The sequence below is a fragment of the Podarcis tiliguerta genome (assembly GCF_965153285.1).
Source record: "Podarcis tiliguerta genome assembly, chromosome: 6".
Taxonomy (NCBI): domain Eukaryota; kingdom Metazoa; phylum Chordata; class Lepidosauria; order Squamata; family Lacertidae; genus Podarcis; species Podarcis tiliguerta.
Genome location: NC_139539.1, coordinates 58,055,734 through 58,082,097, shown reverse-complemented (window position 1 = coordinate 58,082,097; position 26,364 = coordinate 58,055,734). Strand labels below are relative to the sequence as shown.

General features: G+C 43.5%; 1 protein-coding gene across 1 annotated transcript in view; it reads right to left on the bottom strand.

Moving 5' to 3' along the window:
- The window catches only part of FGGY (FGGY carbohydrate kinase domain containing), a 152,970-nt gene extending 128,376 nt beyond the window's left edge, over positions 1 to 24,594 (bottom strand). Inside the window, exons 1-4 of the mRNA XM_083448134.1 lie at positions 24,382 to 24,594; positions 15,138 to 15,351; positions 6,443 to 6,554; positions 5,614 to 5,765 (exon numbers count right to left, since the gene is read on the bottom strand). Coding sequence (XP_083304260.1) covers positions 5,614 to 5,765; positions 6,443 to 6,554; positions 15,138 to 15,338 — 465 coding nt within the window. The 5' untranslated portion in view covers positions 15,339 to 15,351; positions 24,382 to 24,594. The remainder of the gene's footprint in view (positions 1 to 5,613; positions 5,766 to 6,442; positions 6,555 to 15,137; positions 15,352 to 24,381) is intronic.
- Positions 24,595 to 26,364: the final 1,770 nt, after the last annotated feature.

Here is a 26,364-nt window from a genome sequence, read left to right as displayed (position 1 = left end):
CAACACGTCATCCAAAAAGGCCACACAATTCTTGTAGAGCAACGGCCCCAGGACGTGGTTGATGAAAGCTTGAAAACATGCGGAGCCGGCTTGGAGACCGAAGGGCATTACGAGGTATTCAAATGCTCCCAAAGGGGTGAACATGGTGGTCTTCCATTCATCCCCCTTCCTTATTCGTATCAGATTATACGCCCCCCGCAGGTCCAGTTTTGTAAAAATCTTCCCCTTCCTCACCCTGGTCAGAATGTCATCAATTCGGGGCATAGGAAAGGCCAGGGGTTCCGACACGGCGTTTAGGGCCCTGAAATCCACTACAAGTCTCGGCTTATCTGTGTTTTTTTTGTCCACAAAAAACACTGGGCTGCCCCCCACCGCTCGGGACTCTCTGATGAAACCCCTCTTCAGGTTTTTGTCAATGAACTCCCTCAGCTCCTGCATCTCCCTGTCTGACATGGCGTACAGCTTGCCCACTGGGAGTTGAGCCCCCGGGAGTAGGTTGATTTGACAGTCAAAGGGTCTATGCGGCGGCAGTTTGTCCGCTTCTCTTTCGCTGAATACGTTGCTCAGATCTGCATATTGCGGAGGCACCTCCCCTTGCTTCATTACCTCCATCCCAGCTAAGGTGATCTTGGCTCCCCCTGGATCCTTCCCCTGCTTGCAGTGTTCCAGGCAATGCGCCGACCCAAAGGAGACCACCCTCTGGTGCCATCCCACTAGAGGATCGTGAAGTGCCAGCCAGCTCATCCCCAAAATAATGGGAGCTCCTCCCAATGTGGCCACATTAAACGCAAGGCAAGCTGGATTTCCAACGTCCTATACCTTTCCTCCAGGCTTGGACCTCCTCCAGCTGCCCCTCCGGTTCCTGCTGGTTCGCTCATGATGCCTCTCCCTGGCACAAGCTAGCTGTCGGTGTCTTTCGGATTGCTGTGATGGGATGAAGAGCTGCTTGTGTGTAAATTGCAATCCCTCAGAGTTTGAACAGCTTCTCAAACCTCTGCCTGTGACGGAGCCCCTCCAGCATGGCTGCGTCAGTCGCTAGCAGAATCCGAAAGTGGCTGCTTTCGGAAACGTTTCCAACATAAAAGCTCCTTAACGGAAACACGTCTTCTGGACTCTCTGCGTGACAGTTTCCACCGAGGAACGGGTGTTCCTATAGGAGGTCCTGAGACTTCCCCACTGTTTTCACTGGAAGCATCTCTGAGCCATTCCTCCGACTCTCCTTCCCTTGACGTTCCTGTTCGCCCCCTACTGGTTCCCTCTTCAGGTGTCAAGTCTCTCTCTACCTCAGAGAGCCTTGGCACCTCCTGTCCTGCCGATGGCAGTTCCCTGACATCCCACTTTAGCTAATGGGGGCCTCCTGCTGCCGCCGCGCCGCCAGAGCCCGGTTTCTGTTCTTATCCTGAAGCAAAGTTCTTAACCTGAAGCACTATGGCTTAATAGAGTGTGTAACCTGAAGCGTATGTAACCTGAAGCGTATGTAACCTGAGGTACCACTGTACTCAAAATAGTGGAGAAAATCGACCTTTCATGACAAATACAGAAGCAATAACTAATACTAGTATATGCACCCTAATCAACATCTAATCAATTTCCACTGTTTCCAAGCAATTTTTAAAAATGAAACCAAAATCATGACCCTTCAGGGTTTGGATGCTCTGTAAACACAGTGGCTTTCCCCTCTCTCTGCTTATTTACCCCTTGCTTCTTCCTTGAAGAACTCTTACCAACCACCAAGGGCCCGACTTTGGGTGATCTCAACCTACCACACGGTGCTGTTGCAAAAATAAGCATCCAAGACGCTTTACATACCAAAAGGACAATATAAAAATGTTGAATAAAAATCTTCATTAGACCAAAGGCTCAAGCTAACCCATAGAATACAGAAGTACGATAACCAGAGAACACCCATGCAAACACACATGTCAAATTGTAGACCTATTTTAAACTACCGTATTATTCTATGTATAAGACGTTTTTTGCTTTTAAAAAATAGTCAAAAATTGGGGGTCATCTTATACACAGATGGTGAATGCAGAGGGGTTTGGATTTGGCTTCTGGACAGATTTCTTAATTTGGGGTTAAAAAAAGGGGGGTTGTCTTATACATGGGGGCATCTTATACACAGAAAAATATAGTACTAGGGGAGAAGAAACTACACTAGCCCATCCATTTTTCTAAATATACAGTGGTACCTCGGGTTAAGTACTTAATTCGTTCCGGAGGTCCGTACTTAACCTGAAACTGTTCTTAACCTGAAGCACCACTTTAGCTAATGGAGCCTCCCGCTGCTGCCGTGCTGCCGGAGCATGATTTCTGTTCTCATCCTGAAGCAAAGTTCTTAACCTGAAGCAATATTTCTGGGTTAGCAGAGTCTGTAACCTGAAGCGTATGTAACCCGAGGTACCACTGTAGGTTGTTTTGCACTGACAGCCAGAAGTGACAAATCCTATTCCCCGAGCACTGGGAGGCAGACTATTGTCACAGAACTTCCCATTAACTACTCCACATCCACAACATCAATCCTGGCAAGCCACAGAGATCTTATATTTTCACACGCACTTATTTCCCTATGTGGCCACATTCGTCTGCTTGGGGCTACTAGACTAAACATTTTTGTTGGCAACCTCCATTTGTTGATATTTCTGACTCCCATTTAAAAGACTGAGTATGAAACCCAACCTTTTCCTAAAACTATTATAAATAATTAGAAGACCACTGACGTATGGAATGGGAGTTTAAGTGAATATTCATATTTCATGACAAGGTCCACAAGCAATGCTAATTAACCCCTATTAACTTGAATCTGTCACTATCAGCTTCTGCCAGTTAACTTCCTTGACCTTCTCTAGCCTCCACCTTGTTACTCTACGATGAGAGTCAGGAAAAGAGACTCCAGCTGTTGTACGCTGACAGGGGGCAATTTACATTTGGCCTTCATTAAGAGACAGAAAGCATCATTGAGACCAAATGTACAAGACAGACTGGTGGAGGTTATAAAAAATTCAAGTGGCACACATTTTTCCCTTTCATCTGACAGTTGGTATTAAGAAGCTATATATCAACCTCAGACACATAAAATTTAAACTAAAGAGAGGGCATAAGAATTAGACTATGAAGACAGTGCCTTCTGTCTGCTTCACGGCTATTTCATGCATATGAAGCAAGACAGCTCAGGTGGCAATTTTGGAGGTATGATGAAAGTCACAGAAAATACAACACTGGTGGGGCTCACTAAGATTAACAGGGAGTCTTCAGGTTTTAGGAGGGGGAAAGTATGATATTATTTTTATAAACCAAAGAATACACACATAAGATCGTCCCTGCCAATTATTTGCAATCATGCACTCTCAGCTTCTGGACGCGGGTGGCGCTGTGGGTTAAAGCCTCAGTGCCTAGGGCTTGCCGATCGAAAGGTCGGCGGTTCGAATCCCCGCGGCGGGGTGTGCTCCCGCTGTTCGGTCCCAGCGCCTGCCAACCTAGCAGTTCGAAAGCAGTCCCGGGTGCAAGTAGATAAATAGGGACCGCTTACTAGAGGGAAGGTAAACGGTGTTTCCGTGTGCAGCTCTGGCTCGCCCGAGCAGCGATGTCACGCTGGCCACGTGACCCGGAAGTGTCTTCGGACAGCGCTGGCCCCCGGCCTCTTGAGTGAGATGGGCGCACAACCCTAGAGTTTGTCAAGACTGGCCCGTACGGGCAGGGGTACCTTTACCTTTACCTTTACCTTACTCTCAGCTTCACTGAAGGTGAAGATATATACCTCAAGGGTTCCTTCACTCAATCTTCTTGCCTCCATCCAAACTCAAACCAAATAGCTGTAGAACCTGCTTTCCAGAGAACCTCCAACTTTTCTTAAAATGAGAGAACACTAAGAGGTCCACCTGTTCGCTGAGAAGCAACCATGTCCTTAATCAAACAACTGCTGCCTACTTCTAGCTCGCCTACCCACAAATACAGTTGCTGCATGCAATGCATTGCTCTCACAAGTCAACCCAAGGCCTGTCTAATCTAGTGTTCAATGCACAGAGAAGTAAAGATGAACCTAAGGCCATCACAATTAAGGCACGATATACAGTGGTACCTCGGTTGTCAAACGTCTCGGAAGTCGAACATTTCGGTTTTCGAATGCCAAAAAACCAGAAGTAAATGCTTCCATTTTTGAACGTGCCTTGGAAGTCGAACAGCTTCCGCTGAGTTTTTTTCAATTTTCTCTTCTAAATTTGCAGGCCGCCCTTTGGCTTCGGTTTTCAAATGGTTCGGAACTCAAAACGGTCTTCTGGAATGGATTACGTTCGAAAACAACTTTCCTCTATTGTCCCTAGCATTTGGTAACTAAACACTTTCAAGCTAAACGTTCCATTCTAATCTATCACACCAAAGGTCAATGACCGACCTCCAGTTCATCACAACTGAAGGGGATGAATCCTGCAAATATTAGGTAAAGAAACATTTCCTTATGTTTGTCCGATTGACTAAATCATTTTAACTGGGTAAATTCAAGCCATACTGTTTTAACAGTCCCCCAAACTTCATATAGTCACTGTTCCCCTTCTCTCCCTCATCCCACATTTATTTAAAATACTTTTCACCTTGGAAAGCAATGACTTAATAAAACTATTAAATATAACATACAATTAATAATACAAATACAGCAATAACTATGTCGGACCCAACCATTAACAGCCAATTAAGGCCGAGGGAACAACTCCGTCTTCTGAAAAGACGATGGAATCCTACATTATTTTGCTTCCCTTATATGGAGGATGCTCTTCCTGAGTTGGGGTGCACCCTAAAATGAGAGTGCCCTATCAGTTTATGACAATCTCTAGAAACACTTTGGTGCCCTTAAGAATGTGCAATGGAAGAAGAGTTCTGGAGTCAACTGGTTCACCTTTGTTATCTGCAGCCAGGGTGACAAACTACAGTGTGACAGTTTCTTGCTCTTCCATCTATATTACTGTAAAGACGTTGCACGTTCAGGCCACAGCAAATGAGAGACAAAAGATGGCAGCTGCACTAGGAAAAAAGCAGATTTCCCACAAGAGCTCTTTCCTGCTACACACCCCTTCAGTCAGCAAAGCACCAGTAGAATCAATTGCTAGGAATCCTAGTTGCAAACTCTGAAGTGGATAAACACACCCGCACAGCTGGATTGGGCCCTGGTCGCATCGCTCTCCAACCTACTAGGCTACAAAAGCTGGTGAACATTAACAACACTATGCCCTACGGCCACATTTGTGCTTGGATGTAACATTTTCTTTAGTTAGCAAATCATACAGGCTTGATCTCACATTCCTAAAGCCAAATACACAAGATGCCAGGCTCTCCAGCTGAGAACAAAGGCTTGCACAAAAATGAACAGGGAAAGCTGGCGTAAAAACAGAAAGCCTCAGAAGACTTCTCCCAAGGACTCACCATCTAAACCTTTGTTTTTGTCAATAGTTAGAACTCTCTCTTGACTTAATGAGAAGACTCCAGAGGTTTTTTAAAACACACACACACACACACACACACACACACCATGTTTCATTATAATTGAATGTAGGTTTGAGTTTAGGAGAACCAAAGCTTCTTGGCACATAACCAAAATTCTGTTGCCTTTTTAGACATACTCACTTCTTTCATCCACAGCAACTTAGGTGGCTGCATCTCGGCGGACATTGCACCACCAACAAAGCACAAGACTCTGTGCCGTGTCCCGTTGATGCGTGCTACTTGGTCAGCTGCACGATGGTCCATCCACAGAATGATGTTTCTGTTGTGTTCTCCTTATAAAACAAGGCCAATCTTAGAGTTATTTCTAATTTAGATATGGGTAACCCACCTAGCCCCATAATTATTTAATGAATTTATATCCTGACTTTCCTCAAGGCCAACATGCCTGGGGAGGTCTCCTAGGTGGTCTCCCATCCAGACTCTGATGAGACCCAGACCTGCTCATTTTCAGTACAATGGTTGCTGCATGTGCCCCTGGCCTTTGGACCACAGCCCTGAGACCATAGTCCTCTAATCCAATAGCAGAGATGGGAAGTCTGTGGCCCTCTGTGTGTTATTGGACTGCAACTGCCATCAGCCTTAGCCAACGCAGGCAAAGAAGACTGTAGCCAAACAAGCACTGGAAGGTCACAAGTTTCCCATCCCTCTCTCTCTGTTCCTAGAACTGTTTCAGTTGACTTCTCCAAATTCAGCTAATATGTAACTTTAAGCAAAATCTTTCAGCAACTCTCGTTTAATTCTTGCTAGATAAAGCAATGACTGTGGCCTTGGACACAAGCATTTCAAATAAAGCCATGCAGGAGACATCAGGGAGAACTTGTGGTACAAGTCTTTCCTATTTTAATTTCATAGCTACCTGCTGAATTGTTGTTAAATAGATTTCTTTTTTTTTTAACATTGTATTTCACTTTAATGCTGAAAATCTCAGTGTTCTATTAGAAAGTCTTACCTTCAGAGTTGACCGCCAAGGGCTTGAAATGAGTGTCCAAAACAGCAAGGGAACAGGTAGCATCAAAGCCCAATCCTCGAATCTGAGAAACATCTATCCCACAGACAACTTTCTGTGAAGAACAAGTCAGTTATATATTTTCAGAATTGCATACAGGCAAAACACACACACAAATATGAATATCTAAAGTAGGGTCATTGCTGAAAGGGTTTAGGTTCCTGAAAGATTACTTAAATACAAAATATGGGTGTGGGATGCGGAGTGTAAACCCAATTGCTCTTTCACATTACCATCATCCCTGAAGAGCATGTTCAAAAGCCCAGGGAGGGCACACATCTGCATGCTCTTCCAAACAGAGTTAAGACTGCTTATGTGACAGGCCCCCAGAGCTGAAGACTGGTTTTCTCCTACTTTAGGATCAACCTTGGTTTTCTAAATCCCTGTACATGCTGAAAAACTAGTTAAGATTTTGATCTGTGAATCAAGTAGTCTCCAAATTCAAAACCCCATCTCAGCCATAAACTTATGAAGAATAGTCAATTTTACAGATTCTTAGCTTCGCAACTGCAAAAGGAACCCAGCAGGGCCACAAATTATGTGCAGGTTATGTTCTGGGGATCACACTTAAAGCCAAAACGGTTTATAGTCAAAACACACTGGGTTCTATGGCAGGTGGAATAGCCGAAGTCTCTTCCCCACACACACACATTTACCCCTTTTTCATTTCATAGAATCATAGAATCATAGAATCATAGAGTTGGAAGAGACCACAAGGGTCATCGAGTCCAACCCCCTGCCAAGCAGGAAACACCATCAGAGCACTCCTGACATATGGTTGTCAAGCCTCTGCTTAAAGACCTCCAAAGAAGGAGACTCCACCACACTCCTTGGCAGCAAATTCCACTGTCGAACAGCTCTTACTGTCAGGAAGTTCTTCCTAATGTTGAGGTGGAATCTTCTTTCTTGTAGTTTGTATCCATTGCTCCGTGTCCGCTTCTCTGGAGCAGCAGAAAACAACCTTTCTCCCTCCTCTATGTGACATCCTTTTATATATTTGAACATGGCTATCATATCACCCCTTAACCTCCTCTTCTCCAGGCTAAACATGCCCAGCTCCCTTAGCCGATCCTCATAAGGCATTGTTTCCAGGCCTTTGACCATTTTGGTTGCCCTCCTCTGTACACGTTCCAGTTTGTCAGTGTCCTTCTTGAACTGTGGTGCCCAGAACTGGACACAGTACTCCAGGTGAGGTCTGACCAGAGCAGAATACAGTGGCACTATAACTTCCCTTGATCTAGATGCTATACTCCTATTGATGCAGCCCAGAATTGCATTGGCTTTTTTAGCTGCCGCGTCACACTGTTGGCTCATGTTAAGTTTGTGGTCAACCAAGACTCCTAGATCCTTTTCACATGTACTGCTCTCAAGCCAGGTGTCACCCATCTTGTATTTGTGCCTCTCATTTTTTTTGCCCAAGTGCAATACTTTACATTTCTCCCTGTTAAAATTCATCTTGTTTGTTTTGGCCCAGTTCTCTAATCTGTCAAGGTCGTTTTGAAGTGTGATCCTGTCTTCTGGGGTGTTAGCCACCCCTCCCAGTTTGGTGTCATCTGCAAATTTGATCAGGATGCCCTTGAGTCCATCATCCAAGTCGTTGATAAAGATGTTGAATAAGACCGGGCCCAAGACAGAACCCTGTGGCACCCCACTAGTCACTCTTCTCCAGGATGAAGAGGAACCATTGATGAGCACCCTTTGGGTCCGGTCAGTCAGCCAGTTACAAATCCACTGAGTGGTAGCATAGTCAAGACCGCATTTTACCAGCTTCTTTACAAGAATATCATGGGGCACCTTGTCAAATGCCTTGCTGAAATCAAGGTAGACTACATCCACTGCGTTCCCTTCATCTACCAGGCTTGTAATTCTGTCAAAAAATGAGATCAGGTTAGTCTGACATGACTTATTTTTCAGAAATCCATGCTGACTATTGGTGATCACAGCATTCCTTTCTAGGTGCTCACAGATTGTTTGCTTAATGATCTGCTCCAGAATCTTCCCTGGTATTGATGTTAGACTGACTGGGCGGTAATTATTTGGGTCCTCTCTTTTCCCCTTTTTGAAAATAGGGACAACATTTGCCCTCCTCCAGTCTGCCGGGACTTCGCCTGTTCTCCAGGAATTCTCAAAGATGACTGCCAGTGGTTCTGAGATCACATCTGCCAGTTCTTTTAATACTCTTGGATGCAGTTCATCTGGCCCTGGAGACTTGAATACATCTAAACTAGCCAAGTATTCTTGTACTATCTCCTTAGTTATTCTGGGCTGTGTTTTCTCTGCTGAATCATTTCCTCCAAATTCTTCAGGTCGGGCATTGTTTTCTTTATCGGAGAAGACTGAGGCAAAGAAGGCATTGAGGAGTTCAGCCCTTTCTGTGTCCCCTGTTTGCATTTCACCATCTTCTCCTCTGAGTGACTCCACTGTTTCTTTGTTCTTCCTTTTGCTACGAACATACCCATAGAAGCCTTTTTTGTTGCTTTTAACCTCTCTAGCAAGCCTGAGTTCATTCTGTGCTTTAGCTTTTCTGACTTTGTGTCTACACGTGCTGGCTATTTGTTTGAATTCCTCTTTGGTGGTTTCCCCCCTTTTCCATTTTTTGTACACATCCTTTTTTAATCTTAACTCAGTTAAAAGTTCTTTAGATAGCCACCCTGGCTTCTTTAGGCACCTTCCATGTTTCCGTCTCATTGGTATTGCCTGAAGTTGTGCTTTTACTATCTCCCTCTTAACAAACTCCCAGCCATCATGAACTCCCTTTCCTTTTAGCATTACTGTCCATGGGATCTCACCCAGCACTTCCCTAAGTTTTATGAAGTCGGCTTTCTTAAAGTCAAGAAATTGAGTCCTAGTATGCTTGGCTGCTCCTTTCCGTTGTATAGTAAACTTCAGAAGAGCATGATCACTTGCACCTAATGATCCTTCCACTTCTACCCCATTAACCAGGTCATCGACATTGGTTAGGACCAGATCTAAAATGGCTGTTCCTCTTGTTGCTTCTCCCACTTTCTGGACAATGAAGTTGTCTGCAAGGCCAGTGAGGAATCTGTTTGACCTTATGCTCTTGGCTGAGTTTGACATCCAACAAATATCTGGGTAATTGAAGTCCCCCATTACTACTATCTCCCTTCCTTTTGCATGCTTGGCCATCTGTTCCAGGAAGGCATCATCTATGTCCTCCGTTTGGCTTGGGGATCTATAGTAAACTCCCACAATGAGGTCACTATTATTCTTCTCTCCCTTAATTTTGACCCAAATGCTCTCACTTTGGCTTTGAGGTTCTAAATCTTGGATCTCTTCACAGGTATACACATCCCTGACATATAACGCCACTCCTCCTCCTTTCTTGTCTGTTCTGTTTCTCTGAAATAGATTGTATCCCTCCATTTTTACATTCCAATCGTGGGACTTATCCCACCAGGTTTCAGTGATGCCTATTATGTCATATTTAGTTTGCTGTACCAAGAGCTCAAGCTCATCTTGTTTATTTCCCATGCTTTGTGCATTAGTGTACAGACATTGAAGTCCATTAGTCATTCCCCCGTGTCTCTTATTTAAGGATTTTTCCCTCCCACCACTAGGTCTGCTTGCTGTTTGCTCCATTTGGTCTATGACATTTGGATGATCATCTTCATCAATTAATAGACTCCTACCTTCAGGAGCGCTGTCTCCCTCCCCCACATTAGTCAGTTTAAAGCCCTCCTGATGAGGTTTCTTAGTTTTTTGGCAAAAACATTCCTCCCAACCGTTGTGAGGTGCAGCCCATCGCTTGCCAGAAGTCCATCTTCCAGAAACTGCAGTCCGTGATCTAAGAATCCAAACCGTTCCTGTTTACACCATTTGCGAAGCCAGCTGTTTACTTCCACTATTTTCCTCTCTCTCCCTGGGCCACGTCGTTCAACTGGGAGGACAGATGAGATGACGATTTGTGCATTTAATTGCTTCAATTTCCTGCCCTGTGAGATGAGTTTGTACTGAGCATCCAAAAAGTGCTAAACATTTTACCCATTCTATTTAATTGGAGCATTTTTATATCACCCATTAACAAAACAGTCTCTGGGCGGGGTACGAGATAGAGATAGATATAAATAGATAGATAGATAGATAGACAGACAGACAAACAAACAGATAGAAATATGACAACTTGAAAATGTTATTATAAATAGTTACAATTTAAGGCGGATGTTTCAAAGAATTACTTCAAATGCTGTAATGTCTACTGAGATGTAAGTCCCATTGTTTTCAGTTTAGTACCATCTTTCAACAACTTGTCCTTTGGCTCTTTGCTGTATTGAGCAGTAATGAATATACTTTAGCGTGTGAGTGAGGAGGAGGAGGAGGAGGAAGAAGAAGAAGAAGAAGAAGAAGAAGAAGAAGAAGAAGAAGAAGAAGACGAAGAAGACGAAGAAGACGACGACGACAACGACAACGACAACGACTAAGGCAACTCATTGCCTTCTACTAAGAGGATGGCAATGAGGGTACTTTGGCAAACTAAGGTCATAGATGCTCCTACTTTATTCCTTCTTCTTTTTTAATCCACTTATCTTTCGGTGACCCTCAAAGAGGCTCACACCAAAATCAATCGATAAACACATGGCATGTACAAATGCATAGACATAGCTAATACAACTCAACTTTTCTTAGCTTGGTGAAGAGGTATTTGGCACTGGGGACAGATGCAGACTATGAGGTATTGTAACAAGACTATGGCAAATAACTCTTTTCCTGCCACCCCAAACTTAGCCAATGTTTGTTTTATATATAAACAGGTCACTATAATATGCAGCCGGTACTACCTGGAGGTTCAAGTGCTCTTGATGGGCATGGGATTCTTAGTATACTTTGTTATTTGTTTTCAGCACACCTATTATTTAAACAATTTTAATGCCGCTTAATTACAGCCATTCCTAAGTGGTGTGCAGGAGACTCAATACAATGAAACAAAAATAGAGCTAACTATGAAAATCAGAATTCATTTTAAAAGCCTGCTGGAATTAATGTCGATAAACGTTCAATAGAGTGAATAAGAGTAAATGAAGAAATGCATTCTGTTTCATTATCCTCAGGCACACCCCCATCTTCCTCCATCTCCTTTAGGGCACTCACTGCAGAGAATGGCTCATTAATATTTGAAAATCCTGATCAATAACAAGCGAACGGTGAACTGTCCAACTATGAATTACCAGGCATCTCATGCATATTTGAAGAGCCAACCTAAGAACGCCAAGCAGTCTGAACCCAGGACTTTTTTTGTAGAGAACTGAAGGTCCCATTCCCCGCCCCAAGACCACCCTGACAATGCTGGTTGCCAAAGGAGGTCATAATACCCACAAAGAGATGCGAAGAACAACTAAAGAAATTCAGGAGATGGAGCAACATCCTGCTGTTTTACATTTCCCTTACCTAGGGTTTCCATATTTCAAAAAGTAAAATTCCTGACACCCGCAAAGTTGTTGAGCTTTTTTAGGAAGCCCCCAAACCAGGACACGTCAGGACTTTTCCTGACTTATGACAAGCCTACCCATCAACCCATACTAGGTAAAGGTAAAGGGACCCCTGACCATTAGGTCCAATCGGACACTTGGGTTGCGGCGCTCATCTGACTTTACTGGCCGAGGGAGCCAGCGTACAGCTTCTGGGTCATGTGGCCAGCATGACTAAGCCGCTTCTGGTGAACCAGAGCAGCGCACAGAAATGCTGTTTACCTTCCCGCCGGAGCGGTACCTATTTATCTACTTGCACTTTGACGTGCTTTCGAACTGCTAGGTTGGCAGGAGCAGGGACCAAGCAACGGGAGCTCACCCCGTCATGGGGATTCGAACCGCTGACCTTCTGATCAGCAAGTCCTAGGCTCTGTGATTTAACCTTCAGTGCCACCCGCGTCCCTCCAGTGCCACCACCCATACCATACTTCAGTACAAATGTCTGCTGTAGAGGGAAGCGTGCTTACTAACTGAGATGTTGGCTTCACCTGCAGTTCCATTCTAAGCAAGCTCCATTTCTTTCTACCCCATAAGTAGATGCTACAAGACTAGCACCAGGTATCCATCACAGGAATCTTGTACTATATTTGTGACACTACCCAGAGTTTCTGATGGTGAAGGAAAGCTTTTCAAGCTGAATGAAAAAGTCTCTCTACCTTAAGTGTTCATTTTGCATTGTTTTAAAACCTCTATTTAGTTTCTTTTTGCAACACAAAAAATTGTAAGTACTCCTAACAGATCAACTGAGAAAAAGCTTATAATTCGTCTCCCCAAAATGCAAGAAACAGTAAGCCATCAAAATGATCCCCAAAAACAAAGGTGAAGTTATCTCAAGGCGCTGACAAAATTAGGATTTGGTTTAAAACAACAACAGCCCAGCGCATTTCGGCCTGTTGGTGTTAAAGGTCTTTCTCAGGGGCCAGAATTAAAAACAACCTAAAATGTTAAGATAACTGGAGATATCTTCAGGCTGTTTTTCATTCTGACCCTTGAGGCCTTTAACAACAATAACAGCCCCAAATGTGCTGGGCTGCTTTTAAAAAAATTAAACCCACATTTTGTCACTATCCTGAGATATCATCTCCTTTGTTTCGGTGGGGTATAGTTGTTCCCCATCACATACATACACATAATACACATTAAAAATCTTTGTCCCACCCCCAGTGTGGTATGCTGTTAATTTCCTCTTGATTTCGCACACAGACATTTTCCTCCATATGATTTGTGTTAGGACACAATACCCTTTGCTTTCCAATATGTCCCTCGCAAAACAGGCTTGTATTGGAAAAACTGTCCAGGTGCCCTTAGGCAACCAGGAAGTCCAAATGGCACATGAGTGAGCTAGCAGAGAAGGGAGGATCTCTGTATTCCTCCCTCCAACAGCCCAATTGGTTTTTGTGCTAGCTTCAGAGGAAGTGAAACATCTTCCTCCATGATCAAGTATGAAGGCAGAAAAGCAATAGATCACTCTGCCCCTCCTTGGCCATTCCACTAGCTAAAATGATATTTTTTATGAATGTGTTAAGAAGCTAGTAGCCTACTGTCAGAGCTGGCTCCGGGTCCCAGCTCACCAAGGACCAACGCTAGCCGGTAGTACAGTATCAAAGTCTTTATTGAAGAATAGTCTCCATTTCCAAGTCTCAGCGTCCCAGCTCTACGTCTGGACTTTAGACCGGCGAAGCTCTGTCTGAGTCCCCACCCCCTGTGCACCAGTTTAAGACTCTAATCTTACTCCACCTCTTCCTTCTCTCTCTCTTCCTCTGGGTCTTACTACCCCCCTGGGTCTCTTCTCTCCTGGACTCTTCTGACGCAGACGTTGACCCGTCTGACTCCTCCCCCTCTCTTCGTCGGGCTTTAGGACCTGGCTCCCTACCCGGGCTGCCCACCTTGCCGCCCTCCTGTACATTTGAACTTGGCGCGCGTTTAACTTTCCTGATGACCGTTTCCTCGCTCCCTGACGAGGGTGTGGTCACTCCTCCCTCACGTTCTCCCTCTGCCTGCGCGCTCCCTGATCCCGATGCCTTGGACTCCTCCCCCCTACTGCCCTCTGGGGGGGACGCTGGTCCGGATTTCCAGCTGCTACTCTCTGAGTCCCCTCTGGCCCCTTCTTCCCGAGGTGTCCCCCTGGGCACTCCCCTTGCCCTGACCATGGGGGCCCCTTTCTGTGAATCCTCCGAGTCACTGGAGAGACTCAGAGACCTCGGACTACTGTCGTCGCTGACATTTCCTTCAGACTCCTCCCCCTCGCTCTCCGTTTCCTCCCTCTCCTGTGACTCTTCTCCTGAACCCCTGACACCTATATTTCCAGGCTGGCCACAGAATTGGAGTCTTCTTTTCCCCTGCAGTCAACATGAAACTGCAAGCTAGTAGTCTAAACTTTTGTAGGCTAGCAGCTCATATGGACTAATTTTCAAGGCTGTTTATAGAAAGGAAGAGAGAGAGAATACCTGAAGCAAAAAACAGAGTAGTGTACAGCTGATTAAGCTCATTCACTTTTTGGAGTTTGTTTTTTCAAAAAACAGGTAATTGATGTTTTCTTTCTGGTTTCTACCATAAGCAAAAAACTTCTACCTCAAAGTTATAATTTTCTCCCACCCAAAAAACCACAACCCTTCTTCTTCCAATCCTGAATGTTAAACCTAAAAACTCTTCCCGCAGTTTTTCCAAGAGCCACTTATCAGTATACATCCCCCCACCCCTCACAAAAAATAAAGAGAGAGATTAACTGAAACAGGGCAGTACCATTTAATAGAATGTGGCCAGATATACTAGAAGGAATACAAAGGTGTTTTTTGTGTGTGCTAGCAATAGAGGTATATATACACAAAGGCAGCAGACAGAGAAATCAGAGAGATGTAGTTCTGGTTAGTATAAAGGTGTATATATCAGAAGCTGCTGTTAATCATTGAACTTAATAACACGGCCATTATATAGTCAAATCTGGAACAGGAAGCCCCAATTTTTCCAAAATTAAAGGTAGGCAGAGATTAGCCAGAAAATGTCACTAGTTATATCAGCCCTCCTAGAATCTTGTATCTCTTGTGTGCGTGAAAATGGTTCGATGTGACAAAGGCAGTAGAGTCTGCCTCACCTCATTAGAAAAGCTGCCTCACAGTGTGTAGCATAAAATTCATAGCGAGCATTCATGTTTGTACCTTTGTGACTGTACAACACGCAGCCCAGATGTCATCAGAGGATTGCTCATAGTGGTCTGGTTGTGGTGCCCAAATTTGAATTGGCTGCTCTGCGTAAGCCACCAACGTCCCAAACTGGTCTACCAAAGCCGCACGGACGCTTGCTGTGCCAACGTCAATTCCAATGTAGTAATTTACCGGTTCCAGGTTCTCACTTTGCATTTTGAGCAGACCTCTGGGTGACAGGGAAACAAAAAGGGACTTTTTAAAATATGCTTCACTTGGATAAAACTTCATTCTCTCCTATCACTGCTCATCTTTGCAATGGACACTGCATACCAACAAATTCTACAGTTTGGGATCCAATGAGTTTTGCTACATGTTACAAATGCCAAGCCAAAGGACAATAAGGTAGCCACCTCACCAGTACAACCCTTGGTTTGAAGCACACACACACACACACACACACACCCTTCCCAACCTTTGTCAGGCACAGACCATCACAAGCGCTGCAGGCCAACTCATTTGGAAATAGTTTGTAAGCTGATAAGCCTACCTATAGCAAATTATTTAGACTATGGTTGGATGACTTTTCTCTCCAATAAGCTTTCCACCATAAAAGTATCATAAAGCATTTTTCATTGCAATAACACATTTTGGTCTCCTAATCCCACATTCAGGAAGTTACTGCTCCTTAACAGAAGTCAAATCAACAAATTGTGCAGGGTTTTATTTTAAAAGTTCCTGTTGTGTTCTTGTCATTGTTTTTACCAACTTCCAGTCACATGTAAGAAAGACAATTTCTCAATCTCATTCCAGGAAGTATAAATATTACAGGTATACTCTGTTCTCCCTCACACTAACAACAAGGTTCCTATTTTTTATACCATTTCCCTACACTGTACAAATCATTTTAAAGTGCCTAATGCCATACAGGTTCTCAGACATTAAGATACTTGGAGTCCTCTTCTAACGTTTGCTTCCAGTGAAAAGGACCTGTTTTTTGGTAGTGGCACCATGGTTATAAAAAGTTGTCCAGATGAAGTCTGCAGGATCAGTCCACAGTTTGCCAATAATAAGATGATGTTGTTGTTGATGATGATGATGATAATTTATCATAGGTCATGGCTCCTCAACAGACATCTAGAAGATAATTTTATAACATTGTTTCCTTTGCTGTGACTTTACAATCGCAAAGTGATTTAAACTGTTTTCTTAGTCTGCTGCTATAGTTTTCATGTTGATCATTTTGGGATGCCATGATCTTACTGGAAGACACCGTGTGGTCCCATCAGGTGGAAAGTCAGAGGAAAAATGAGTTAATAGTTTAATTCATTTCTGGAATAATATGAATAAATAAATTATGAATAAATAAAATGAATAAGAACTCACACATGAACCACAATGCACAAGCCAAAGGAACCCACATTCATCATGAAGGAATGTACATGCTGGTTCAACCCATGTTTTATATAGGTTGCAAGCCTACATACACTTAAGGTAAAGGTAAAGGGACCCCTGACCATTAGGTCCAGTCGTGACCGACTCTGGGGTTGCGCACTTACCGGGGAACAAATCCTACAGGACAAGCCTAATATTGCACTATTAAAATCATTTTATTGCATTGCTATGTGTAGTGTGCAACACTTTGGTTCTTACTATTCATCAACTGCCTCTAAACAAAGCAATAGAAAGAAAAGCATTACCAATGAGTATCAGCAGCAGCAGCAGCAACAGTTGCCAGTTGAGCAGTCCAAAGACTACAAATGCTATGCACTGCAGCCAGTCATACGCCAATCACACTGTAGAGTGACAGTTTTTCATGTCCAAAGTGGACAGAGTGACAGGGGTTTTGTGAACAAAGTGGGTGGGCCTTTATGACCCGTCAGTACAGGCAACTCCCATTTTGAATGCATTCTTGGTGCATGCATGCATCACTGCGAACCCAGAAGTGGCAGGAAAAGGGGGCATTATGGGGTATAATGGGAGTGGAGCAGGACAGGCTTACAAGTGCCAACACACGTGATAACCCAGAACATAAGCTCCATGCAAAATAGGGTTTTCCTGTATATAACCAGTAACTTCATGAACAATCATAAAACTGGCCTGCCATGGTATATGTCCATGGATGAACTCCTAGCAGGCTCCCCATCCTTTCCAAATAAATAAATATATTTTAAATATACAGACATACACATGCAGACACAACTTTGCCCAACATTGGACCATAATAATTGGCTTTGGAAGCTCAAGCGTGTCTGTAATCCAACAGCTAGGCTGCACTGCATTGTTTTGTTCTTCATCTCACAGTCTAACTTGCCATTGACAAAAAAAACACCATTCAGTTTATAGATGCCTCCAAGAATTGTTGATATAAGGTTTGTCTCTAGAGGAACTGTGTTTAAAAATATTATGCGTTCATTTATCATTCTGCATCACTTCAAAGTGCAACATTCCTGTAACTCAATCCAGTTTCCTTGCAAAAACATTGTTTGATGCTATGAGTACTACAGAGTATAATACATTTGAGATATCACCTACATGACATCTGGATCTACGCACAAAAAGCACTGAATTCTCCAGTGCATCTTTTTTTTTTAAAGGGTCAACAGTGACTAGAGTAAATATCCTAAAATCAGCAGAGTTCTCCTATAAGGCATAGTCAACAAGTTTTAACTAGGAAAAATACATTTTGGAGTAATGGGGGCATTAGAAAAATTACAAAGGCAGACTGATTGCATTGGATGCCATGCTAAACCACAATTGAAGCATTATGTGAAGAAGCGTAAACAAGACACAGGACTCATCCATACTTGCACTTGTCTAAGTGATTTTTCACTTGTCCCGCAATTTCTAGGCATGAGTCTAAGCAGTCTTGCCAGTGCCTGCCATTTCTCCCCAGAAAACCCATTCCTTAGCCATAAATCGGAAAAAAACATAAATCCAGAGAAAACCCAATTGGTGTTTGCTCCGATTCAGAAGATCAAGTGGGGGGGGCGGTAATGAGGTGAGGCAAGGGCAAGTCTGGATAAGCCCACAATAAGCCTTGAGCTTTCACACTACTCCCTCCCATCTCCAAAGTGGCCAGGAATTTGGAAAACTGCAGTTTGTCAAGTTGCTTGGATCAACTATAGCTACTGAAGATAACTTGCTTAAACTAACGGTAGATTAACCACAGTTTCTGGTCTGGACAGATTTCTGTTCTAAAGTCCAACTCTGTCCAATAATAATAATAATAATAATAATAAATTTTATTTATATCCCGCCCTCCCCAGCCGAAGCTGGGCTCAGGGCGGCTAACAACAATAAAACAGTACAAAAGTACAGCACAAACAACACTCTAAAATCATTCATTATAAAATTAATTAATTCAAGCCACTGGCAACCATTAGGCCAGAGCTCCGCGAAGATTGCCGAGGGAGGGAGTCAGGCTGTGCCCTGGCCAAAGGCCTGGTGGAACAATTCTGTTTTGCAGGCCCTGCGGAAAGATGTCATTAAACCCATTAAACCACACTGGCTTTTTCCTGTCTCCAATGTTCTTGAAAGGGAAGGGGGTGGGGGGGTGTACCTTGTTTTTGAACTCTGGCTAAACAAAAATCTCACTCAAGCAACAAGATGCTGCCCTGACAGGTGTCAGCAAAAATCAAAATCCGTCCGACAAACCATAAAGTTGTTTCAGCTGATAATTTGAGATTAATGAAATCAATAAATAATGGACGATTAACATTTGGGCTTCTCTCTACAGCTGTGCTCTCAAGTTTGCACTGGCTAATTCAAGCACTCAATAAATAATGCACAAATTTCTCAGTAAGTTAATCAGTTTGTCAGACTGCAGGAACAGAGCTTGAAATGTAAAAAGGCTTGTTTACATGTTCGGTTGTCACAGAGTAACTCCAGAATTCACTGGAACAAAAATCAACAACTCAGAGGTTTAAGGGAGTGAATGAGAAGCTGAAACAAGTTGAAAGAGAATTTAAAATCCCTGGAAAGATCAAGGGCTTCTTATTCTCATATAAAAAAAAACTGGTAAGTGAACAGTTCAATGAAGATACATGTTGACTTGTGAATAACACCATATAGTGACAGCAAAAGTGAGTGGTTGGAATAGTGGAGTTTCTTGTTCACGTTTAAAAGAGTTTCAACTAGTTTATACATAGTATCAGCCCCATATTGATCACTTTTGTTTGTTTTTTAATTTCTATTTTTTAAATATTTATTTTTATTGAAACTTGTCCAAAGGTATACAAAAGTTCATACCCAATACAAAGTATCTTTTTTATAATACACCAGAATAAAATTAATGCTTTTACGATCTAATCTAAAAAGGAACAGAAGGGAACAGAAGGGGAAAGGGTAAAAGAGAAACTTTATGCATGTACTACTCATGCGCAGCCATGTATACAGTGGTACCTTGGTTTAAGAACAGCTGTTTATGAACAACTTGGATTAAGAACGCTGGAAACCCAGAAGTAGGTGTTTTGGTTTGTGAACTTTGCCTTGGAAACAGAACATGTTCCAATTCCTGCTGAGTGTGTTCCATTTGTAAAATGAGTCCCCAGCTGCTACGGGAAAGCGCGCCTTGGTTTAAGAACGCTTTAGTTTAAGCACGGACTTCCGGAACGGATTAAGTTCATACACCAAGGTACCACAGTATATGCTACCTCAGGAAATAAATAAATAGAATCATACCAGGAAATGATGGGAGAGAGCTGGAGAGCCCTCATGGCTCATGAGGAAACCCTCCCTGAAGCCCAAAGAAGACATCAGTGAGGGCAGAGGAAGCCCCAAAGAGACCTGAGGAGCAACGGGGCTTTGTTTAGGCTGCTCAGAGTCCCCGCCTAACAGTTGACATAGAGGGTAGCACAGCAGAAGCAGCCGTTCCCATGTGTCCTCCACCCAGCCCTAGAGCTTCAACTCTAGGTATTTTCTTTCTCTGAATTGGAGAGAGAGCTGGAGAGCAGGGGGAAATGGGCATTTAAAGACTTTTTAGAGAGTGCTCCCCACTTTATGCGATGTCTCTTATGTGCGCGGTGGCCCAGAACATAACCCCCAAATAGAACCCAACTATTCTATTTTCCATAAACCAATATTTTTTTTAATCCAGGTATTACAAGTTCATTTTCTCTTACATGCAAAAACTCCATAAGAAGTATCCAATCCTTAATAAATGTCAGTATTGATTTTTCTCTAATTAAATATCATAAATTTCTTAGATATCTGTTCCTTTGAGTTCAATGTGTGCATACTCTTGGGTTAACTAGGTGTTGCAATCCTATACCCACTTACCTGAGAGTAAGTCCCCTTGAACTCAGAGGGACTCACTTCCGAGCAGGGATGTATTGGACTGCACAGGAAGGCCACCATTTTGTTGCTGTCTTCAATAATGACCCCCAGTTCCATTAGGGAGGCAACACCATTTTGCCTGACTCTTCTGAGAAAAGACTTAATGGTACAATCCTACACAACTCTACTCAGAGGTCCTACCAAGTTAAATATAAACTTTTTTTTTTTTATTCCCAGGGTAAAGGTATATCGAAATACAACCTAAGTCTGCTGATGAAATAGGAGAGGGTGTAATGGCAACAGGAGCCTGGTAGATTGTGTCATTTCCATCACTTTTGGTCTTGAAACAGAACATAGCCTTCATCTCTTCTTGTTTATTACCCTACTGCTGATCGAAGTGTGAAACAGAATTCAACTTGGATTAAGGATGTTCAGGGGGCAAACTCCCTAAAGACATTTCAGGCACTTCAGGGATTAATTTGGTCCCTTGTGCTCAGTTGTATTAGCAAGTCATCCCACAAAATGATTTACGCTTTGTAAAGGAGTCTACAAAGTGACAGAACATCAACATTTGCATATTGGCTACAGTCCAGTGTGCTTCCCAGCAAAGCCATCCTATCAAACCAACACCTAAACCAAGTGTCTAATTATTTGCGACAGATACTGGAAAGCCTAAGCCAACAGTAAATTCAACAATTAAATCAAAAAATTTAATACATGCTACAAAACATGCTTTTGCAGACATTTTTCACCCAGCGGCGAGAATGTTTCAGTAACTAGTTTCCAAAATTTAATGCATTCAAGGGGACTTGTTCACCCTTGAATCGTAATTGTAAAGGAGGACAGCCCTAAGTAATTTGTCATCCTAAACTTAAAACATTTATTTAGATGGTTGGTACATCTGCAATTCTAACACACTGCTTCTGAGAGTTCCTGTCACATCTATTTAAAAGTAACCAGGGGCTCTCACGCCAGACCAGTCTTTTTATTTTTAACTGCACAGTCCTACACATGTCTACTCAGAAGCCCTACTCAGCTCAGTGGGACTTACATCCTGGTAAATATGTATAGGTTTGCAACATAACTGAACACTACACCAGGATTGGAGGTACAACACTACTTAGCAGAGGAACAGTTGCTTTACCCACATTATAATAACAATAATTTATTACTTACACCCCGCCCATCTGGCTGGGTCTCCCCAGCCACTCTGGGCAGCTTCCAACAGGAGATTAAAAATACATTAAAACATCAGTCACTAAAAAAACTTCCCTAAACAGGGCAGCCTTCAGATGTCTTTTAAATGTCAGATAGTTGTTTATTCCTTTTGACATCTGATGGAAGGGCATTCCACAGGGCAGGAGCCACTACTGAGAAGGCCCTCTGCCTGGTTCCCTGTGACTTTGCTTCTCACAGTGAGGGAACCTCCAGAAGGCCCTCAGCACTGGACCTCAGTGTCCGGGCCGAACGGTGGGGGTGGAGAAGGAGGCAGGCCCGGGCAAGATTACACACACATACACAACCAGACACTCTGGAAACTTTGCCACAGCCCACTAATTAGACACAGTACCACCACCAATATTCACGCATGTAGATAGCCAATTAACTCACCAGTTAGGGCATGCACCCCACTACATCCCCAAAAGTCAACAACGCAGCACACTCAGTCCAACAGCCTGTAGCACAGCCAGCAACAACCACACTACTGCAAGTCCCCCTAGGAGTACCTATAGGGATTTGAATCTCCTTATGCTCCTCAAAACCATCCCTTTTTTAGCAGAGTGGAGCATGGTGAAGACATACAACATAGTGCTCATGAGACGCCTGCAGAGAACACACGGGATGCCCTCCAGGGACAAGAGCAATGTTTGGATGACTACAGGTCAGTAGCAATGCTGCAGAGTTCCATCAGGCTGCATTTCATCACCCATGCTGTTTAAGATCTACATGAAGCCACCGGAAGAGGTCATCTGGAGATACAGACTGAGGTGTCACCAGCACTAGATAACGCTGAGCTCTATTATCTCCTTTTCATCAAATCAAGATGAACCAATAGGTGCTCTGAATCAGTGGCTGGGCACATTAACAGACTGGGTAAGAGCCAATAAACTGAGATTAAATCAAGACAAGATAGTGGTACTGTTAGCAGGTTGTTCATCTATTTGGCTGATTGAAGTTCAACCTGTTCTGGATTTCTCCCTAAAGGATCAGGTTTGCAGTTCAGGGACAGTCTTGGATCTAGTTGTTAGCAAAGAGGCATGAGCAGCCTCAGAGGCTCACAGCACCGTTTATTGGCTTGAGCTGATAATACCAGCTGCAACCCTACCTGTACAGAGATATCTGCTCTGATTACTTCAATGCATTATATATATGGGCTTGACTTTGAAAACAGCCTAGAAACTTTAGTTGGCTCGAAGCAGGGCAGCAAGACGGTTAACTGGGGCTCAACCATATGATCATATTATACGTTTTGTGATCGACACTGTTTCCAGGCCCAATTAACATGGCTGACATTAAGATTTAAAGAGGATTTGTCCTACCCAACCGCATTTCCTCTTACGCTTTGGAAGCAGTGGGTACTTCTTGTCTGTAGGAGGGCAGTACTGGAACAATAATGTTTGGGAAAAGCACAATACTCATATATGACAAGAGGGTAGACAGCTACAGCAGCCATACATTACAGTGTGCGGGCTGTTATGTTTGGTGCTTCACATATTTATGATACTTGAATGGTGACAGTTGCATAAGTATGTATTTTGCTCAGTGTACGCACACTAGGAAACCAGAATCACAGCTTCCCATCACTTGTAATACGTACAGCAACACACACCTACCTCTGATATAGTCACAAATAACAATCGACATGTGGACTGCAGGCTAATTTCCACAAAGAAATCATTTCCATGAAGGAATTCAGTAATGTTTAAACAGACCCTGTACTTTGCACCGTGTTCTAAATAACACACTGAGAAGGTGTATCTCTTTAAAGAAGGCCCAGATTGGGGCTGCTTTCAGGTGGGATTTAACCACATACCAGCAAATTCAGGTTGCACAATTGTAGTTGATGAGGACAACAAAACCGCCCCCCCCCAAAAAAAACTCCTGCACTTTTTGCAGCAGGGAAACTAATTGGAAAGTGTGCAATAATGCTTGCTTTGATGCAATGTCATCTGTCAACCTCCCTGCAAACAAGTGAATACTTCTTGAAAAGCCAACACCATCGAATCTCCCCACAAAAATGAACGTCCAACAAACAGGTCAAGCAGAAGCACCCATTGTGTCTGCCTTAGCTCTTCAGTATTTCCCAGCCTTGGGTCCCCAATGTTGTTGAACTACAATCCCCATCATCCCCAACCATTGGGCCACTCCAACTGGCGCTGATGGGACCCACATCTGGTGACCCACAGAAACATATCTGCAACTCGCACCAACTGCAAATGCGGCTGAAAGAGTGTCGCTGACCCTTGGCTACTTCGAGACTCTCTTCTCACCCTTCCCTCTTCCCAGGACTAGTAACTATGTACACCAGGATAAGGCATCATCTCAGGCATGTGGCAGTATCTGGTTGCCATTTTGCAAGGGGAGTGTGGTGGGCAGGGAACCTCCCCTTTGAATTTCATAGATCCCATTGCATACTGGGCCCCATACATACACAGGGAAACAAACCTGCCAAGCACAAAAATAAAATAAACACATGCCTCCACTTTTGGCAAGCCTGGTGTTCAGGATGAAAACCTCAAGCTCTCTCCCCATCTCCCCCAGAGTCAACCAAGGTAAGCCAGAAGGCAACCAAAGTACACCCAAAGAAGAAGGGGGAAAGGGACACGACCCCTTGGGCAAGGGATACAGAACAAAGCCCGAGGTGTTTTCTTTCCCCTCCTAAACGCAAAGGAAAGAAACATCTGCGCGAGGATTTCCTGAAACGGAACGCTCTGCTACAGAAGGCGATTCTTATTTGGGTTGGAGAGCAGAAGCCACTTACTTGCCCAGCAGTGAAATATGACCTGAGCTAGCAGTGGACAAGCCGCTCGCAGCACACGCTTTGCAGCAAGAGAGAGAGAGAGGAAAACCCTCAGAGTTCCTGACAAGGCAATTTCCGGGCTTCTTGCACGGGAGCAAAAGCCGTTGCCGCGAGGGGGGAAAGAAAGGGGGGAAAGAAGAAGGCCTCGCTCCTTTTCTCCTCTCTTGACAGCTGCGCCTTGGTGCCGCTGATCCCGATTGGCCGGCGGGCCCGCGAGGCGGGATTTGGCGGAGGAGCCTGGAAGGCGCTTAAACGGGCAGTAAATAAAAGGAGCTGCTCACGTCGTCCTTCTTGTTGTCTGTGTCTCTCCCCCAACCCTCCCAACCTCACTGCTTGTAAAAACCCATCTGTGGAACTGCACTAGCGATGCCCGATGCCTCGGGGATGAAATGTGAAAATCTTTATTGTCGTTGTCCCATACAGAACAACGAAACTGAAAATCTACATCAGACGTTCAGATGTTTGCAAGCCTGCAATCACAGTTGTTCTAGATTAAAAAAAATAAAAACAAAGATTTCTGTTTAACAATGTATTTAAATATTCAATCCAATCAAGCAGGAAACATGCACATTTATGTACATATATGCAGATATCATAAATACAGAGGAATATAATCTCATTTTTATAATTCTGCTTTTATCAGCTCCAAACTACTCACTCATAAGAAGCATGATACGCAATATCCTCCCATCCAACTGACCACATTTAACAATAATAAAACAGATGTAACTTAAATATTCTATTCATCTTTCCAAAAGTCATGAAAGCAGTGCCATTCTTCCTTCAGTTGAGGAGATATTCTGGTTTACTTTTCCATGAATCTAACATTATTACACATGGCATTACATGTTGGACTTGAAATGGCAGAATTCCATTCATTTTTGGTAATACGTGTACCCATAATCTTTCCGCACCTTGTTTTAAAGCAATTTCTCCATACCAGGCATGCTCTCAAAAGGAGAGGACATGAAATAATCTTGTTGGGGAAGTGTGGGAAGGCAGAGATTTGGAGGAAAATATCATATGGACAACACTGTTAATTGTGGTACAGGAAGCTTAATATCCACATTAAACAAGAGGTGGAATGAGCCCTAAGTTTCAACCCTATCTGGTTGGATTTTGAACATAGACCGGAAAGGGGTGCCATCTTATCCTTTGCCTCAGGCAGTAAAATGACTTGGATAGCCTTGCCTCTCTCTGATACACTCGTTTCCTGTGTACTATTTGGAAAGTGTTAAAACTCAAAGAGTATTCCTGTGGGGGACACAGTCCCTACAGTATGCTTTGGTATACTCTCAGAAGTCCTCTACTGTGTGGTTTTGCTAAACATGTACATTGGCTCTGAGAGCACAGAGTTTCAGAATAATGGCAGATTCCATGCTGGGTGCCAGAGGCATGCAGCAAGCTTATGGTGATGCAGATTACAGACTGTGAATTCAATTCAATGTTCTTTTAGTTGTAAGAAGAGGCCATCCTAGGAAGATCTGAATGCTTTTCTAGTAGAGAGACCAAAACCTCCTCCCATTCGCCCAATTCTCTTTCCCTTCATCACCCAAGTTTTGCCTGATGAATGAAAGTTATTTGTTTTCCTGCTTTATAAGTGGAAAGAAAGCCAACATCAGCAGGGGTATAAATCAAAGTTGCTCCATTTTGGCCTGCTGCCGATTTGACCACTAATGTCAGATAATTTAGTGGTTCTAAATAAGAGGTGGCATCTTTGAAATATTCTTCCTTACAGAGCTAGACCTGATGTGACACTTGCTGGAGGAGAAACTATTTGCATAAATCTGTCTTAAAAGGCTCACTTAATCATATTACTTCACCAGCAGCAGTAGCCTTTGAAGGCTAAAGTCCATACATGATGGGAAATAAGAGAGAGAGTTCATAAAGGTGATGGTTCTATTAACTACTGCAGCACAGGGCTCCAGTCACACTGAAGGCTCT